This window comes from Gopherus flavomarginatus, chromosome 7 (assembly GCF_025201925.1).
Source record: "Gopherus flavomarginatus isolate rGopFla2 chromosome 7, rGopFla2.mat.asm, whole genome shotgun sequence".
Lineage (NCBI taxonomy): Eukaryota > Metazoa > Chordata > Testudines > Testudinidae > Gopherus > Gopherus flavomarginatus.
The window spans coordinates 63,471,795-63,490,356 of NC_066623.1; the positions used below are offsets into that span (position 1 = coordinate 63,471,795).

Sequence of the window (18,562 nt, forward strand, 5' to 3'; positions counted from 1 at the left end):
TTTTGGGGAAGATTTTTCAGATCTTGGGAACATGAGGTGGGGTGAAAAAGTTGGTATATGTTGTTAAAGAGTCTAGGATATAAGGCTAGGATAGTGTAGGAATATGAAGCCTTTTGTTTCTGTCACTAAATAGGAATAAGGCGAGTTTGATAGTGAACTGAAGTCTTTATTATCTCTTATCTGTTTGGAGTCTGTGGGAACTGATTTGCAATTCTCAATCAAGTTGCTGCAAAAGTCAGTACATTCCTTACAAAAACCTTTACTAACATTTTTAACAACTAAAGATTGAATGAGCATGGAGAGTGACCTACCTCTTGGCCTTGGGCCTGGAGTAGTCTGTCCTAGAGAAGTTCCCCATTGATGGCAGTAGGTTCATCAGCAGATAAGCTGCATCCATTTTCACAGCAAGTGCAGACGAGAACAAATCAAGCCCTGCACCATTTCAGAAAACCTTGCTTAAAACCTTTTTGGAGGATGTCCTAACCATGGCTTTCTGAAATGGTGCTGAACATAGTCTGTCATGTTTTACACATGTTCTGAAATTATATGCACTCAAACTAATATTTAACTTGCTAATGACACTCATTGTCAGCAACAGGTAATTTTTGTACTATAGACCACATCTTAGGGGCGGTAGTGCCAAGTCTGTATTGAGTCATTGAGGGCAGAGTGAAATTTCCCAACTCTCTATTCTAATAGATATTTTCAAGGCCCACTTTATGTAGATTGAGTCTTCTTTGCTGAATAGCAGTTGATTGGGTACAGAATACAGTGTGATAATTATACCATGGTTTAAAATATGTATCTGTGTGTATGTATGTATTTTTAGTTCTACCTATCATTCAGCATGGGCAGCAGATATTCAGTACAATTGAAGGAATCCCAGTAACATTACCATGCAAAGCAAGTGGAATTCCTAAGCCATCCATCGTCTGGTCCAAGGTAATTTCTAAACTTTGAGCTGTTTAAGTTAAAAGACGAACTGAACACATGATTTAGCTATAACAGGAGCTATGTACAATGAAGGCAGCCAAAAATCTCTATCCTAAGGGACCTAGAAAACACTCTTTATTCATATCTGCTTCTGTTTTTCCATGCAGTACTCTCTGGCTGTGACACGTTCAGCTTCCACACTTTGAAAAGCTAGAACGACTTTATTGGTTATCTCTGGATCCTTTTTTTTTTTTTGTTAAGTCTTGGAAAAGGTTAATATAATTATTGTGATTTGAAAAATTAGGGATGGGCAAACTGCCATAAATTGAGAGTTCAGATTCATTTTGGAGGCTTATTTAAAGTGAATTTCTGCTCTGAAAAGTGAGTATGTAATAATGGCTTCTTCAGGGCACATTATGTAACTGATTGGAACTCAGTAAACAATTCTGTTCGTTGTACTCAAGAAGGAATAGAGTCCAGTTCAGTCTCTCTCAGCTACGTTGGCTTTACAAGGCTAATAGGAGTAAAAAGCAATAAAAGCTTATTTTTTCATTAAAGTTATTAAATATGATTCTTGATGCACATAGGGAGCAGACCTTTTGAGTAAGAAGGTGCCTTTTTAATCTTATTTCAGATTAGAATGACAATTTAAGACATGGCAGAAGTCTCCAAAACTCTTGAGTGTCCAGAATTAGGATGCAAAGCTCACAAGGTTTTCTGTTATGATTCCCTGCACTTTCACTCATATTGCTTGCTGGAAAGAGATGCAAAGAGTGGCCCCAGAAACAGTGTAGAACATTATTCAGACATTTCAGAACTTCTGGTCATTCCTAATATGGGTGACATTTGGGTCAGAGTTCTTATGGTATCCAAGCTATTTTGTTTTCGTCTCTGTAATAATCATTGGGCCTGCATTCTACCCTCAGTTACTATTCTGTTGACTTCAGTAGGATTGCCTGGAGGTTGTATTGCTGTTATTAAGGGCAGAATTTGGCCTAGTGAATTATATTAAATATATGGATATTACATATGCCTCAACATAAAGTTTAAAGCAGCAGTGTTGAATTGAAGTCTATTGTCCCAAATGAAGTACTCAGATCCTTACTTATAAACAGTGAGCCAAATTCTCCTCTTCTCAATTATGCTGGGGTTATCCAGTTGACTTTAATGACACATGTGAAACTAAAAATTTGGCTGAAAATCTGTATAAAGGAGACATATATTTGCATAAATGAGTATATGTAGATAGTTAATATAAATATGTGTAAGGCATATAAGAATATGTACCACTGTTCATAAGTTTGTAGGTTACATAAAGTTATTGTGCATTACAAGTAGCTTCCTGAGTGCTTTTTTAGCCTTGTTTCAGAAGTCCAGCTCTTAAGGGAGCCTTACACCTGGAACATATTCGGGGGATGAGTTTAATTATTCAACCGTTTGAGATGCAGTTTGAGGTATACCTATCAATGACAGTTTTCAGAATGGGGGGGAAGCAGCAGTGGATTGGACTAGATCAGGGGTGGGCAATCTACGATCCGTGGGCCGAATCCGGCCCATCAGGGCTTTCAATCTTGCTTGCGGAATTGCCAGCCCCATGGCACAGCGGGGCTAAGGCAGGCTCCTTGTCTGTCCTGGCTGCTCCCGGAAGCGGCCGGCACCATGTCCCTGCAGCCCCTGGGGGAGGGATGGGTGGGCAGAAGCCTACGTGCGCTGCCGTCACCTGCATGCACTGCCCCCTGCAGCTCCCATTGGCCAGGAATGGGGAACGGAAGTCAGTGGAAGCTTTGGGGATGGTACCCACAGGCGAAGGCAGCACGTGGCAGAGCTGTCTGCCCCACCCCAACTCCCAGGAGCCACTGCCAGACATGCTGTCCACTTCCGGGAGTGGCGCGGGTCAGGGCAGACAGAGAGCCTGCCTTAGCCCTGCTGCCACCCCAGAGCCTTTTGAGGTAAGCGGCACTGGGCCAGAGCCTGCACCCCTGCACTCTTCCTGCACCCCACACCCTAACCCCCTGCCCTGAGCCCCCTTCTGCACTCCGCACCCCTCCTGCACCCGAACCCCTTGTCTTGAGCCCCTTCCTGCACACCGCACCCCCTCCCACACCCCAACCCCCTGCCCCAGCCCTACATTCATGGCCCTGCATACAATTTTCCCACCCAGATGTGGCCCTCAGGCCAAAAAGTTTGTCCACCCCTGGACTAGATGAACTGTTCTGAGCTACTTTTAGCCCTAACAGGTTTGATACTTCTAATAATTAAAATGTTTCTGTTAGGCTTCATTTTATCTCTGGAAGCATTGATTTCTATTTGATCAAGCACTTGTACATTGCTGTTTTGTCTGAGAAAATTCATAGGGTTTTTATTATTATTTTTATTTTGCACAGAAAGGAGAGCTGATTTCTCCCAGGAATATGAAATTTTCTGCTGGGTCTGATGGAAGTTTGTATGTAGTTTCACCAGGAGGAGAGGAGACTGGGGAGTATATGTGCACAGCAACAAATGTGGCTGGTTATGCAACAAGGAAAGTCCAACTAACTGTTTATGGTAAGTATAAGTTAAAATCAAACATATTTAGCCTCCAGCAAGCTGTTTTCAACTTCAAAATGCACTCAGTTGGAAAATCTGAAGTGAAACTCAGGTTTACCAAATTTCCCATTAACCAATATCTAATTGTGGTCCCCAGAGTTGCATGGTAATGAGATTAAAGGGATTATGCTCCAAGAAGTATAGTTCCTTTAAAGCAGTCTAGTTTGTACAGTTGTCTGGCATTCACTTCTTTGAGCTCTTTGACTGGGGACCTCTGGCCTAATTCTGATTTCATTTATACTGGGGTAAACTGGCAGAAACTCTACAAAAGTTAATGAAATAATACCTTGTTGGAGAGAAGAGTGAAGCCTCTAGAGTGCTCCTTTTGATGCTTTCTGACCATCTCCCACTATCATCTGAAACCCTGTTTACCTGAAGGTTTGGACTATGCTCCAGGATAGTCGGATAAATAAGTCTGGATTTTGTATGCTGAATACGATGTAGGATAGTCTAATCTGAAAAGTTTAATTTACACCCCATTATTTTATCTTACACATGTGAAAATAGATGACATATTTATTTCACTTTATTAATGTTTTTTATTTTAGTGAAACCCAGAGTGTCCAGGCCTGGAGACCAGCAAGGAGGTACATATGACAAACCCATAGAGATTTCAGTGACTGCAGGGAAAGATGTCACACTTCCATGTGAGGTGAAGAGTTTGCCACCACCCATAATTACCTGGGCCAAAGAAATGCAGCTTATCTCTCCATTCTCTCCAAGGTAACAAAATGTGATAGAAACAAAACAAAATGCAATTTCTTCTAAGCTCTCAGGTTTTTGGAAGTTTTTATTTTTTTAACTGCCTGTTCCATTCTGATGAGTGTGTAAGGCATTGGAAAATCTATACTTCTGTGTCAGCTGGTTTTGAAATTCTCATTCCCAAACTCAGCACATTATTCACCTTTTTGAACTGATTTTTTTAGGCTTTCCTGCTGTTGGCATTTTACAGTTTTTTCCCAGGCTCTCAGATTCTGCTCTTGGTTCCTCCAGTGTAAAACCAGACTTAGTTTATTGTGGTCACTGAACTAACTCTGCATTGACACTGAGAGGGGACAGGGTGGGGGGGCTGGGGTGGGGAGGGGGAGAAGTGAGAACAAAATTCATCTCTTAAATTCTACAGGCCTGTTAAAATCCCACCATGGTCTTTGTTGGTCTCCATATTCTGTACAATACTGTGTTGTTTTGTCTAGCATATTTCTTACAACATGCATCACAAAACACTTCATAGATGTAAATAAACCAATTTGAAAGAGAGCTTTTAATCCTTGTGGCTGTCTTTTAAAGCTCTGAACATTACTAAAGCCATATTTCAGTCTTCGTACATACCATGCTCCAATATGCATTTATAAGAAAAAGCAAGCATTAGAAGTCAGCACAGTGTTTCACTCCTCAGGAGGCCAAGTCCAAATAGCCTTCTGTACACAGACACCTCATTATTATCATTTAATATTTATTTTATGGTGGCACCCAGAGCTGATCATCTGTGCTTGATCTTAAATCTTAAAGTTCCAATTTCTTTTATGGTTATATGTTTAATCGCTGAGTTATGGGGAGAATCGTCTGTATTATATGAAATATGAATTCCTAATAGAATATGAATGACCTTTAATGTTTAAAACTGGTTGCAGGCGTCTACTTATTGCCATTGTATCTTGGATTCAGAAACTCTCCAGCTGCTTTTAAAAATGTGAAAACATTTATTAGTTTAGGGCTTATGAAAAGTGTTGAACTGACTTCTCTGGTGACTGAAGTTCTTTGTCTGCCCATTAGTTACAGCATGGGCAGCAGTGGTACAAGCTTTCCTCATGATGCCCTGTTAAGGTACTTCAGTCCTTATGTGCAGAGACCATCTTTAGGGGTGAGATGGTTTATTCCCCAAGTTAATTCTGGGCCAGATTGTGCCCCCACTCTTCTGGTGTTGTACAAGATTGGGGAGGGCCAAAGGAGGCATTTTCTCCCAGTGTATCCCCAGCTAAGGGGTAGGCACAGTTTTCAGTTCCCCTGAGTAGAGGGCCTGCTAACACCATCAGGGCCCCAACACACCTGAAAAAGGGCATGGACCTGTCCCCACCACACCAGCAAGCAGAGCTGGCCAGACATAGGGGAGACGCTGTGCCCTTTTAGAACCTCCCAGAGATTGCCACGCAGTGGGGTGAAGTCTTAGCCCCTCATATGGGCCAGTGCCTTAGGGTGCATATACACTGTAGGATTCTTTCAGTGGCATGTAGTATCCATCCGCACACAGCCCCCCTAGTACGGATATAAATAGTAACATAGAGGTGAGGCATGGAGTAACCCAGTAAAGACATGGCTGAAAGGTGTGAGTATGTACCTGGGGTACATATCCTACATGTTCTTCTCTGGCCCAAAGCATGCCTCCTGTCTATGCTGCTGTTTTTAGCAGTGTAGTGATCTGCTACTAGAGTCTTTCCCTTCACAGGAACAGGCTCCAGCAGCGGGGAAAGGGTCTGGCAGCTCCCCTCTGCTGGAGACCACCTCCTCCACAGGCAAATGTTTGAACAGCAGAGAAGCTCCCTGCTGCTGGTTCCCTACTCCACAGCAAGGAAGAGCTGTTAGCTCCCCCCTGCTGGACCTCTTCCCTGCCACAGGGAAAGGTTCTGGCAGTGGAGAAAGGCTGCGGCAGGGCAGTGGGTCAGCCTTTCCCTGCAGCGTCCCCTCTGCCACAGCATGTCCTATTGCTGCAGTGAAAGGCTCTGGCAGTGGGGAGCAGCTGAAGCCTTTCACCTCTGTCTCCCCTCTGTCAGAGCCTTTCACTGATACATGTAGCTACACACTGCAGTGTCAACAGGGTGTGCTTTTCACTGTGGCATGTAGTTGCACCTACGCTGCACGCTGTAGACATGGTCTTAGTGACAAAGTCTGGCCCTCAGATTTTGCCCTTTCTCCTGAGACTGCAACAGTTAGCAATTCCAGTTGTGCTGGTGATTTTTGTAATGAGTGCTCTTGTGTATGGGGAGAGAATTTATTTGTAAATTTTTGTATAGTTGCTGTAGCACCTCACACACATTCATTTTTGTTCATATCACCCCTTTGAAGTAAGGAAGTATTACTATCCTCATTCTACTTTGAGGCACAGAGAAATTAAGTTACTTGTTCATGTCACTGAACCAGATGTGCAAAATGGAACCCAGGCTTCCTGAGTCTCTGATTAATGCTTTAATCACAAGGCCATCCTTATTCCCTAGAAGAAGTGGACTTCACCAAATGGGCTAAATGTGAGCAATTGGTTAATAGCAACTTTCTGTTGCTGCTGATTTGGGTTGACCTTGAGCCTGTGACTTAAGTGAAAGGGTTCCATATCTTATTACCAGTCCCATGAATCACCCATTCCTCAAAAAGTTTGTTTCCAGTAGAAAAAGGACAGGTTTTAAGAAGTCCTGTGAGTACCTGGAACACCTACAGTTTGTCCTGTGGATCCTGCCATGTTTCAGATAATTTGCTTTGTATTCTGAATTTATTGATTCAGTAATGAGTTAGGAAAAATTTAGGAATGATAAATCACAATTATAGTTACATAAAAGCCTGCTCAATGGCACTAAATGTCATGCTAAACAGGATATTTTAGTTCATGGCAGAGCCGTCCCTACCCATACGCAAAGTACGCTGCATGCTGCTCCGGCCCCTGCCCCACCCCATGGCCCCGCCCCTGCTCCGCCCCAGCCCCGCCTCCACTCCATCCCTTCCCCAAAGCCCCCATCCCTGCTCTGCCCCCGCCCCACTTCTTCCCACCCCTGCTCCACCCCAGCCTCGTCCCCACAGTGGGGTCTGCACTCACCGGCAGCAGGAAGTGCAGTGACCCGGCCCCAGCTGTGCCGCCGGTGAGTGATGGGTGGCAGTTCCCCCCTGCCCCCAAGCCAGCCTCGCACCTCCCCCATGGAGGTCCGGGGCCCCAGAATAGCTAGGGATGGCCTTGGTTCATGGTATTTACTAGTAATGTCTAAGTAAAGCTCCTCCTTCTCTCAATAAATATTTATACAGTTATACATGTTTCCTATTTTTCCAGACACACCTTCCTTCCCTCAGGGTCAATGAAGATCACTGATACACGAGTTTCAGACGGCGGAATGTATATCTGTGTGGCCACAAATATTGCTGGGAACGTGACTCAGTCAGTAAAGCTAAACGTACATGGTGAGTTATTTAATTACAAGAGTAATCCCTTCTGGAGGTTCTACTAAGGAAGCAACTGGAATTTTAGTGCCTAAACCTTTTCATAGTGTGAACCACCTCTCATAGGCATCTCCCTGTCTCATTTAATATCACATGGACCACACCCTCCTCCCATTTGCTATCACATAACGTACTTCCTTCTCTTCTCTTAATGTGATTTAGAAAATGGAAATCTGGAGGAAATATAGCGCCATATGATCAGTCTGCCCTCCTTGAACCACCAGAGCTTTGTGCGCTGAGAACTATTATTCTAATGCAAAGTAGCCAGAATGTCCACAAATATTTACAAAACTTTCATTAATATTTACCAGTCCAGGGGGCATACAGAATCTACTTGCCTGCCTTTTCTCATGGTTGTATACTATAGTGGAAAAACTAATGATATTTCAGTTGAGCTTCAAAAATATTGCACAGATTCCATTGCAAGGTTAAGATACTGGTAAGTATTATAATGGCACTCCTCTGGACCACCAGTGAGGGACCGTCTGCTGCTTCAAATTCCCCTGGGGAGCCCAAAGTGGCGGACCATCACTTGTGGCCCAGACTGCGGATGGACCTGCCGTGACCTGGGAAGAGGTGCCCTGATCCCAGCCCGGACCTGCCATGGATGGGGAAGAGGTGCCCCAACTCAGCCCTGGCCCGGACCTGCCGTGGACAGGGAGGAGGTGCCTATTCCATAGTTCCAGCCCCGGAGCTGCTGCAGCAGGGAGAGACACCTCTCTCCACCAGACCAGGTGCTGCTGTGGGAAAGATTTCTGGGGGGAGTCCTCTCTCCCCACTCTAGCCCCGGGGCAGCCTTCACCTCAAACCCCTCATCCCCAGCTCGCATCCCCAGCCGGAGACCTCACCCTCTGCACCTTAGCCCCCTGCCGCAGCTCCCTCCTGCACCCCAAACCCCTCATCCTTGGCCCCACCCCAGAGCCCTCATCCCCTCCTGCACCCCAACCCTCTGCCTCAGCCCTGAGCCCCTCATCTTCAGCCCCATCCCAGAGTCCGCACCCCCAGCCAGAGTCCTCATGCCCCTGCACTCCAACCCTCTGCCTCAGCCCTGAGCCACCTCCCACACTCCGAACCCCTCGGCCCCACCCCTGCCACATGAATTTTGTTATGTGCACCAAAATGGAGGTGATGTGTCACACACCACCTCCATATTGGTGCACATAACAAAATTCATTCCGCACATGTGTAGGAAAAATTAGAGGGAACATTGGTAAGTTGTGCTTCTCTGTTTTAGAGAGCAGCCTGCTTTGTCTTTCTCTGGTTTGGGGTTCATGTGTGCTGCTGTTCTGAATTCAAAGAAATAAAGTAGTAGTATGTTGCTACCTTCCAGCATGAGTATATACATTTATTATCTAAGTTCTCTCTTTTTATCTAACTTCTCTGCCATGAACGTAACGGTTAATTGTTTCAGAGATTCCTTATGTGTAGGGCTGCAGTTTGTCATGGTGGTGAAAAGGTCATGGATACCATGGCTTCTCTGTCCACAGCTTCCATGTAGGAAGGCTCTAGGTGGGTTGCTCACTGGCCAATGTGGAGAGCAGGCCCAGGGAAGAGGTGGGGGTCAGAGAGTGAACCTGCCTCACACTCATCCCGCAACCTCAACCCATGTCATGATAGGGCCATGACCAGGCCAAACTTGAGTGAATGGTATTTCAGCAGAGAGGCAGCAGGCGCTGTGACCCAGTGTGCCAAGGCACAATGCCTGGAGTGGGGAGCCAAGCCCAGCCCCTGGGACCCAGGAGCCATGGCTGCCCATGCCCTAGATGAGCTTGGGGAGGCTTGCTCTCAACACCTAGCTCCAGCCCTGCTGGACACAGGAGCTGCTACTGCTCAGGGTGGACTCACTCTCAACCCCAGGCCCAGTTCCATGGGACACAGGAGTTGCCACTTGCCTGTCCTGTAGGTGTGTGTGAGGCAGGCTCCCTCTCAATCCCCGAGCCCAGCCCCAAGGATCACAGGAGTTACCACTGCCTGTGCCTGGGGTGAATGCAGGGTGGGGTCTCTCTCGAAGCCACTCTCTTCCCCAGGGCCTCTCCTCCTCACCAGGCTGGGATTAGGGTTGTAGTACTGGAGCAGAAGGTGATGCTGGAGGTGTGTGGTGCCCCCCTCTGTGGGATGAGGAGGAGGAGGCAGCGGCAGTGCAGGAGGAGGAGGGCACTGGCCTGCTGTGATTTTGGAGAGACATAGTAGAATTTTATTTGTCATCGGCTTTTTTTTTATCAAATATCCAGGAACAGTCACTAAACCCATGACTGTTACTAGATTTAGTGTGGCTGCTCTGTGATTTTTTTATTAAAAATGTCCATGACAAACTGCATCCCTACGTGCATCTTTTTATCTTGAGTGATTCCTATAAAGAAAAGCATTGGGGCAAGGCAGTTGTAATGTTGGTTTATACCATGCTTTTATTCTTTGTGACCAGCAAAAATCTATTCCAGCCACATTTTATCTTCCTGTCTGAATTTAGCCTAGAAACATGCGTAGCTGGGATTAAGAGGAAGGAAGTTAGAATGTTAAAGAGCAAATGTAATTGACTTTATCTTAAAAAGTTTGAATTGTTTTGTACTATGGGCAGCCAGTACCCAGGAGCTCTTTAAAATGTGCTTGGAAGAATGAAAGTACAATACTTCTTTGGAAATAATGTTTTAGCATTTTAAATGTAGAGTCTCAATGACTTAAGCAATGGCGTACTGTAAATCTTGTCTGCAGGAACATTCAGTTCTGATTGCTTGGTGTTACTTAGGCACATTAAATTGCATTGGGCAAGGGAAAGGTATTTTCTAAATGGATAACATTGACCATATTTCCTCCATGAATAGTCTGCCAGATCTTCTTTTTCTCATTACCATTGATTTATTTGTCTTGCCTAGTTCCTCCAAAGATACAACGTGGGCCTCAAGTTATGAAAGTACAAGTTGGTCACAGAGTTGACATACCGTGCAATGCTGAAGGGATCCCTCCCCCAACAGTCACCTGGTTCAAAGGCAGAAATACCATGCTAATAGATGGAGGACAATATATCAGCAATCCGGATGGAACACTGAGCATCAGCAAAATCCAGATTTCAGACTCTGGAATCTACAAGTGTGTTGCTAGTAACATAGCTGGCAGTGATGAATTGGAGATAACGATACAAGTTCAAGGTATTTATAACATGGCCTGAGTCATGGACTTACAGCTGTGATCAAGTGTAGCTTTATTTTAATATATGATATACCTTGTGTTGTGGGGGAAGATAAACTGTTGCACTTTCAGAGAGGTAGAGGATCTTCAGAGGATCTTTGATTCCACTGACCTGTAACCGATCCTACTTAGGAGACATCACTATCGACATTGCTCCCTGACCCAATATCAAAATCTACAGACATTTCAAATGCGGTAATATTATGTGATTGTTTTGAGCAGAGGAAGGCACAAAGAAACATTAGATAGTTTGCAAAAATATGAAACAAAACAAAACTTTTTAATACTTGTAATTTTGTGGTTGGTTGATATTACAAGGGGGATCAAAATCAGCCTGAACTATGGTGAGGCTTTCTCTGCTTCGTAATAAACAACACACCAGCGAAACTGCATTAGAATCCTGGCTCTATTGCTCCAAAACCACAAACCTCTGTCACTTGAGCTAAAGGAACAGGTCTGTTAGTTCTACATGTAGGAGGACTCTTGTTCTTTTTAAAATGCAAACAGCCAACAGTGGGCAACATGTTCGCACAAATATAATGTCTGAGTCTTCCCTCACTTACTTGCTTTATATGTATACAATTCTATTGACTTCAGTGGGGGGACTTCTCATTTATAGTGGTCTTAAAGCCCATACTCTGAGCATTAATACTGCTTTGGATTTGGCCCATAATTCCTATTTAAAACAGTGAAACAGGATTGGGTTCAGAACGATCTACAACAAAAAAATGTTAATAACTTTGCTCAGTTACGAACTATTTTCTTCAGATACACTGAGCACGTGAATTTTCAAGGAGATGCAAGACAGAAAGTCAGAATGGGTAGGATGGTGTCTTTGAGCTACAGGAAGACAAAGAAACATTAAGAGAAGAATCAAAATTTCAAAGCAGGATAATTCTTTTAATGATCTGTAGCTCAAAAACAGTTTGTCCAATTTCCATCAAATTTTGCAGAAACATCCTCTGTCTTCAGAGTAAATATAGCAATTGTCAGAGCAAACCAATTTGGACTAGATTCTGAAATCCTGATTCACACAGAGTCATAGTTTACTGTTTAAGTAGTCCCAGTGAACGAAATGGAACTGCTGGAATACTACCCCTACCGAGTGTGTGTAAGGATATGAGAATCAGGTCATTTGAGAATTGGAAGGAAGAAAGAGGTGTAAATTGCCTGCGTACATGGTATGTTTTGACATTGAGAGGAGGGACTAAGATTATTTACTCTGTTTCTGCTTTTCTTTTAGAACCTCCTACACTAGATGATCTTGATCCTCCTTACAACACTCCATTTCAAGAGAGAGTTGCAAATCAACGTGTTGCATTTCCATGTCCAGCAAAAGGTGTGCAACGCTGTAACCATTGTGGCTGATAACTGTATTTTTTCTCTTAGGCACTCATAGTTGCAATGCATCTTGGTGTTTTCTGGGAAGGTAAAAATGTATAGTCCTTCTTAAAAACAACATCTCACTGGGATATTAAAAAAAACCTTAACAGTAAGAAAAAGGGCCATTGATACTAAGTAATTTAACTGATTAGGTAGTATATTTTTGTAGGACAATGACAGTGCAAGGGTTCTTCACATTGCCCAATGGTTGGAGTGGCAGGGACTACCTCTAAGCATGAAGGAGGGTTCAATCCCCAAGCCTTTTTAGCCAGTTGTGCCCGTTCAAACTACAGTGTGTTTTGTGATTTACAGAAGCTGCAGCAAAGATTTTTCTTACTGTACATTTTTCTCCCATGCACTGCTCTAAAGTAATATCAATCCTTTCTTTTTCAAATGAAGCAGAAGTCTCTTGAAGTTCTATAAATTTCTCTCATTAGGCACCCCAAAACCTGTCATCAAATGGTTACGTAATGGCAGGGAGCTGACTGGCAATGAGCCAGGCATTTCAATTTTGGAGGATGGGACACTGCTTATCATTGCTTCAGTTACACCGTACGACAATGGAGAATACATCTGTCTAGCAGTGAATGAAGCAGGAAGCACAGAAAGAAAATACAATCTGAAGGTTCATGGTAAATAACTATAGCTCTTAAGGGGTAATTTTCAAAAGGGCAGTTTCTCCTTTGTTTTTGTAATTGCACACACAAAATGCGTGCCTCTATTTTTGTAGTTGTGGGAGCAAATCTGAGTATTTGTACCTGTAGCTACCTGACTGATTGTGAGTTCTGTTTACTTATGCTTAATGCAGAAACCAGCCTCTGTTTGCACAAATAACCAAATGATTATTATAGACAGCCATACATTTACATGACGCTTGGAAAACATGTAAAAGACCAGATGTTTGCTCCCAAAGAGCTTATAGAATAAGTACTAGCTATTCCCCTCTATTAATGCAGGCGAGGGGAGTCATTGCTTGAAGAACTTAGCATAGAATGGAGAAGCAGCTGCTCCATGACCTTCTCCCCTCCCCACCCCATAAAGCTCCTACCACATCACCTGGTAGGGGATCTATTACAGCATATATCAGGAGTCAGTGGACCCTCATAGCACCTACTCTGTGTAATTCCATTCTAATCTGGTTTATTTCCAATAGGAAATTTCCACAGGAATTAACACAGCCCCAAGCTGTGTTAACTCCCCTTCTATGTCTTCTACTCTATTTAGCAGGGGGAGGTAGGGCACAAGCATATGCAGAGAACCTATGGTTACATCGCTCCCTCAGTATCATTCTTTCAGAGGAGCACCATAGGCAGCTCTGTTTCCAGTGCAGTTACCATGGGATCCATTAGGATGTTGCCTGCTTTCCCTATAGACCATAGGCTCTGTGGGGTTCCAGGCTGCTCCTTGATATTTGCAAGGCAGCAATGTGAAGTTCCATCCACACACTCATGAGACATTACACCTTGGTCCAGTTCTCCTTTGGGACAGTGATTCTACAAGCAGCTATACCACCTGCATCCTCATAACCTCATCCTCTCTGAGTTACCCACACTGGAATATGTGTGGACATATGGACCATCACTCCAAGAAGAAAGGGAAATGACTTACCTTTTTGCAACTGGAAATGTTCAGTATGTATGGTTGCCATCTATATTCCACTATTCATTCTTCTTCCCCTCTGCTTTGGATCATGTCTGATTATTTGATCTGTACTGCCTCTTAAACCGTTGGCAGAGATTACGAGGAGAATAAAGGCTACTACAAAGCAATAGACATTACTTGGAAGAATCTTCCAGTCTTAGGCATATGGAGCACATGCATACCCACAGTGGACTACAGATAGGGACCATAAATCTCAAAGAACTTTGGTTACAAAAATAAGTAACTTCCCTTTATGCCTATACAGGACAGCAGCAGGCATCATGCCTCCAGCTGCATTTGTAGAGAGAGTGATCACTAGTGGCCATTGCTACACCTATGGAAAAGGTGTAGCGTATACTTCCTCCAGTGCAGCTCTGCATTCACAAGTCAGTGTGCAATGTAAGGGACCAGAATCCTGGCGATTCTCCTACCCCTTGGAGACAGGCCCCTTCTGGGACACTGAGCGCTTCCAGTATTGTTAGTGAGAATCCCTCATTCCAGAGACCATTTAGGAGGAAGGGTTTCCTTACACTCTTTCCCACAGTGCATCTGTGCTGGGTCAACCATAATTATTATTAGCAATGTGTCAAATTAAAATAAAGGATTATACTTAAACCAACAGGAAGAAGAAAACTAAGTGACAAGGGTTCTATTCAAGTTTATCCTGTCTAGCAAGTGTCAGCCTAATGAAAGTGCCAAAGTAAGATCTTAGTTAGAGAGCCTCTCACCTGGCTAACCTCGACATTCTCTTCTTCTTAAAATAATACTGGGACTTCTTTATAAAGAAGATCCCTTCCTCTTACAATGAAATCATTTTTTTTCCCCAAAGAAAATATTCATCCCCGCAGAAGGGTCACACTAAATGGAACTGCAATTGGAATGTTGCAATTCATTGAAATGATTTAGGACTTACATTGTATTTAGCTGTATCTGAGTTCATGGTACACAGCTTCCACTGTAATCTACCTTTGATAACTTGTACAGTGAGACAGCTTTTAACCTAACACAGTTTGATATGAGGTATTAACCCTTTTACTCCAACACAGTTTGATGACACAGACATTAACAGACACTTGACTATAGCATAAAGCTATTACATGTTCATTAATAAATACCAGCTATAAAGAAAAACCTGACATGATGAAAATAATGTGCAGAACTTTAAGACAGCATGTTGGTTTTGCTTTTTTACATGTTTATGTCCATGGCATTTTTGATTAAATAAATCTTTGCTTAACATAATTTATTATAGTCCCTCCTGAAATTCAAGATCAAGAAAAGGTGACAAATGCATCTGTAGTGGTTAATCAGCCTGTGAATCTCTTCTGTGAAGTGTCAGGCAACCCCTTTCCCATCATCACATGGTATAAAGAGGATGTCCAGGTATGCAGTGTTTGTTGATTTCATGGCAAATAAGTGAAACGACTGCAAATGTACAAAAGCCAATTCCAGCAGATTTCACATTAGCTTTCTAAAGCCTTTTTGGTGAGTGCTTGAGAAGAGAGCTCATTTAAATAAAATAAAATGTATTTATTTACTTAGGGTATGTCTATACTAGTAGTGCTTTACTGGTATAGGAATACCATTATATTTTATTGGAAAAGATTTGTAGCAGTGTAGTTAAACCACTGTTTACAAGTGAAACAAGCTATACTGGTAAAAGCACAATTTTGCCAATATAACTTGCATCTGTTCCAACACAATTATGTTGGTCAGGGATCATACCTTCTGCCAGCAGAAATTTGTAGTGTTGACCTTGCCTTAGATTTAAGCAACATTAAAAACATGCATACACAAAGCACTGGGCATCTTTGTAACTAATTAAATACGTGGTCACATAAATCACAATGATGACCACTGAATTGTGTACAGGTAATAAATTAACTCATCCATTCATTAAATCAAAGCAACAGAGAAACACCTTTCAAGCCTTCTCCAAAAAGTAGCCTTAGTCCCTGCCCAAGCCTTGTCATCTATATTTTAGATCTCAAAACACTTTACAAAGAAGGACAAGTATTTTAACCCCTGCAGCAAAGAGACTAAAAAGGACATTTGATTATCATACAACTGCAAATTATAATATTGCCATACAATTATCTGCCCATTATCATATAACTACCTACAGGTTATCCTTGATAACTTATATTGTTCTTTGAAGGTGTTATGGTTGTGATAGAGAAGGGACATTAAGTGGATAGATTAATGTTTAAGAAAAACTACTACCTTCTTTTCAAAATCCAACTGCAGTGTTTGGCTGATCTAACTGGACCACATAATGCTGATCTCTTTGATTTTTTTTTTTAAGGTTGCGGAAAGCAGTACTCTCCAGATTTTGCACAATGGGAAGATACTGAAGCTCCTTAAGGTTGCTGCTGCTGATGGTGGACAGTATTCATGCAAAGCAACTAACATAGCAGGGAGTTCTGAGAAGCTATTTAATGTAGATGTGCTAGGTTAGTACTGTGCTCTTTAAAGTTGGTAATCTGAAAAAATGGTAATTGGGACTTAAAGTGATTACATTGCAGGGTTTTTTTGGTCATGTTAAATACAGGATATAGTATCTCTCCACACAATAACATCTTATGCTTTTGAACTTTGTCATCTTTTTGGTACCATACACAAAATGATGCTTTCCATCTCAGAATTCTGATATAAGATATTTTATCTTAGTGTCTTGTGCATATTTTACTAATGGAACACAGATGACAGGCTAGAAAGATTTTTCTTGTGCCATATAGTCAGTTCCCCAGCACTTGTGCAGAATTGCTTTCTGTGTGAAGGATCATAGGCACAATAGAAAGGTGTTACAGAACAGCAGCTGCAGCATTCACTTTCACAATTAAGGTTGAAGCTTTGCTACATATACTGATTACGTGGTCATCCTGAACTCATGGCCTCCATGATTTAATCTGTTCAGTTAGTGCCATTGTCAGCAAGTCTTCCACATATTAGCCATGTTTAGTTCTCATTGTATCATTTCTTTTTCCAAGTTCCACCAAACATAAAAGGTGCTGACACACCAGGGGAAGTTTCAGTCACCCTCAACCAAGAGACCAGTCTGGAGTGTAAAGTCAAAGGCGCCCCTTTTCCTGTCATTCAGTGGTTCAAAGATGGCAAGTAAGTACCCCTTCTTTGTTTGTGGCAAGGACGTTATGATGGGGGAGAAAGGAGATAGATGCATTCTAGTATCAAATGCTGTTTATGACTTATCAGTCAGTGGTATGCCATTGTAATCAGTTAAGACTCGTACGACTGTTATATGTTGAGGTTGTGTGGTTAAGTATATCATTTTGCTGTTTCATAGCAAAATGCCAATTTGTAAGTAATGTGGCACATGCAGTATATATTTATGGTGGGTAAAACCATACAGCACGCAAACCAAGACAAACACACAACCACTTCTTTGAGGTCATTCCATAGAGATTATTTTAATGTTGTTCAAAGTGCAGTCACTTCTTTGCTAAAATGGCTTTTTTTTTTTTGATGGTAGTGGATAGTACCCATGAGCAAATTGTTAAACATTTTTCCAGATAGTGCCCTGTATTGCTGTGTATAAACAGAATTGAGATTTTATAACTTTAGACTGCATGTCTCAGTTCTTCAGCTCTTCTTTCTGGAAAACCCATTTAAGAGAGGAATTTTGGCAGTGCAAATGTTAGTTGAAAAACAAAAATGGTACTATAAATAGGCTGAAAAAATAGCTTTAACATGTCACAGTGTAGTTCTTTGCCAGCAAAACCAGCTATCCTGATGTGACAATTGCTTGCTATTCTTTGGTGTATAGACCTCAGAGCCTTTATCTACTAAACAGAGACATTTTGTCATTACTAAGGGAGTCATTATGGTCTAATAATTAGAGAAAGGGACTGGGAATCAGGAGATCTTAGTCTATGCCTGGCTGTGCCACTGACATACTGTGTGACCTTGGTCAAAACTTAAGTATTTTGTGCCTTGGTTTCATCTGTAAAACGGGAATAATAATAATCATCATTAACTACCATTGGATAGCAATTTTAGCTCTTTCTTTATTACTGTTAGAAGGGTTTTAAAAAAACTGTTTTAACACATACTTGTGGGGATAGAAAGTACAGTGCCAGGAAATGAAATAAACTTTTCTCCAGGCCCCTTTTTTTGGGAGATCCTAATATTGACCTTCTGGACAATGGACAAGTTCTGCGCATAAAGAGTGCTCGAAGATTCGACAAAGGACGCTATCAGTGCAGTGTGACCAATGCTGCTGGCAAACAAGTCAAGGATGTCAAGCTGATCGTCCACGGTAAATTAAAAAAATTCTCGGGGATTAGGCATTCTTCTGTTTTGTCCAGTAAAATAGCTTTCTGGTTTTCAGGGAAACAATATGCAGATTAAGGCCCTGATCCTGCAAAGAACTGTGTATATGCTTAATTTTACATTTATCTGTCCTTCCATTGACCTCCATGGGACTCCCTAGATGTGTGAAGTTAAGCATGTACATAAATCTTTGCAGGAATGGGACCTAAGACAGCTTTTGGTATATTTTCTTGGGTTTTTTAGCTATTGAAAATATTTTGGAGCAGTTTCATAAACCTGTAGTCCCTGAGTTCTTTATAAAAATTAATATCCACTGAAATGTTATCATCTAGTTAGTTTCATTTTGTTGGTT

The 18,562-nt window shown here is 42.3% G+C and overlaps 1 protein-coding gene across 1 annotated transcript in view; it reads left to right on the forward strand.

The window, feature by feature from the left end:
• The window catches only part of HMCN1 (hemicentin 1), a 316,507-nt gene that overhangs the window by 157,849 nt on the left and 140,096 nt on the right, over nucleotides 1–18,562 (forward strand). The window contains exons 20-30 of the mRNA XM_050961493.1: nucleotides 830–942; nucleotides 3,318–3,477; nucleotides 4,068–4,242; nucleotides 7,547–7,674; nucleotides 10,584–10,856; nucleotides 12,140–12,235; nucleotides 12,717–12,911; nucleotides 15,173–15,303; nucleotides 16,226–16,373; nucleotides 16,911–17,037; nucleotides 18,042–18,196. Coding sequence (XP_050817450.1) covers nucleotides 830–942; nucleotides 3,318–3,477; nucleotides 4,068–4,242; nucleotides 7,547–7,674; nucleotides 10,584–10,856; nucleotides 12,140–12,235; nucleotides 12,717–12,911; nucleotides 15,173–15,303; nucleotides 16,226–16,373; nucleotides 16,911–17,037; nucleotides 18,042–18,196 — 1,701 coding nt within the window. The remainder of the gene's footprint in view (nucleotides 1–829; nucleotides 943–3,317; nucleotides 3,478–4,067; nucleotides 4,243–7,546; nucleotides 7,675–10,583; nucleotides 10,857–12,139; nucleotides 12,236–12,716; nucleotides 12,912–15,172; nucleotides 15,304–16,225; nucleotides 16,374–16,910; nucleotides 17,038–18,041; nucleotides 18,197–18,562) is intronic.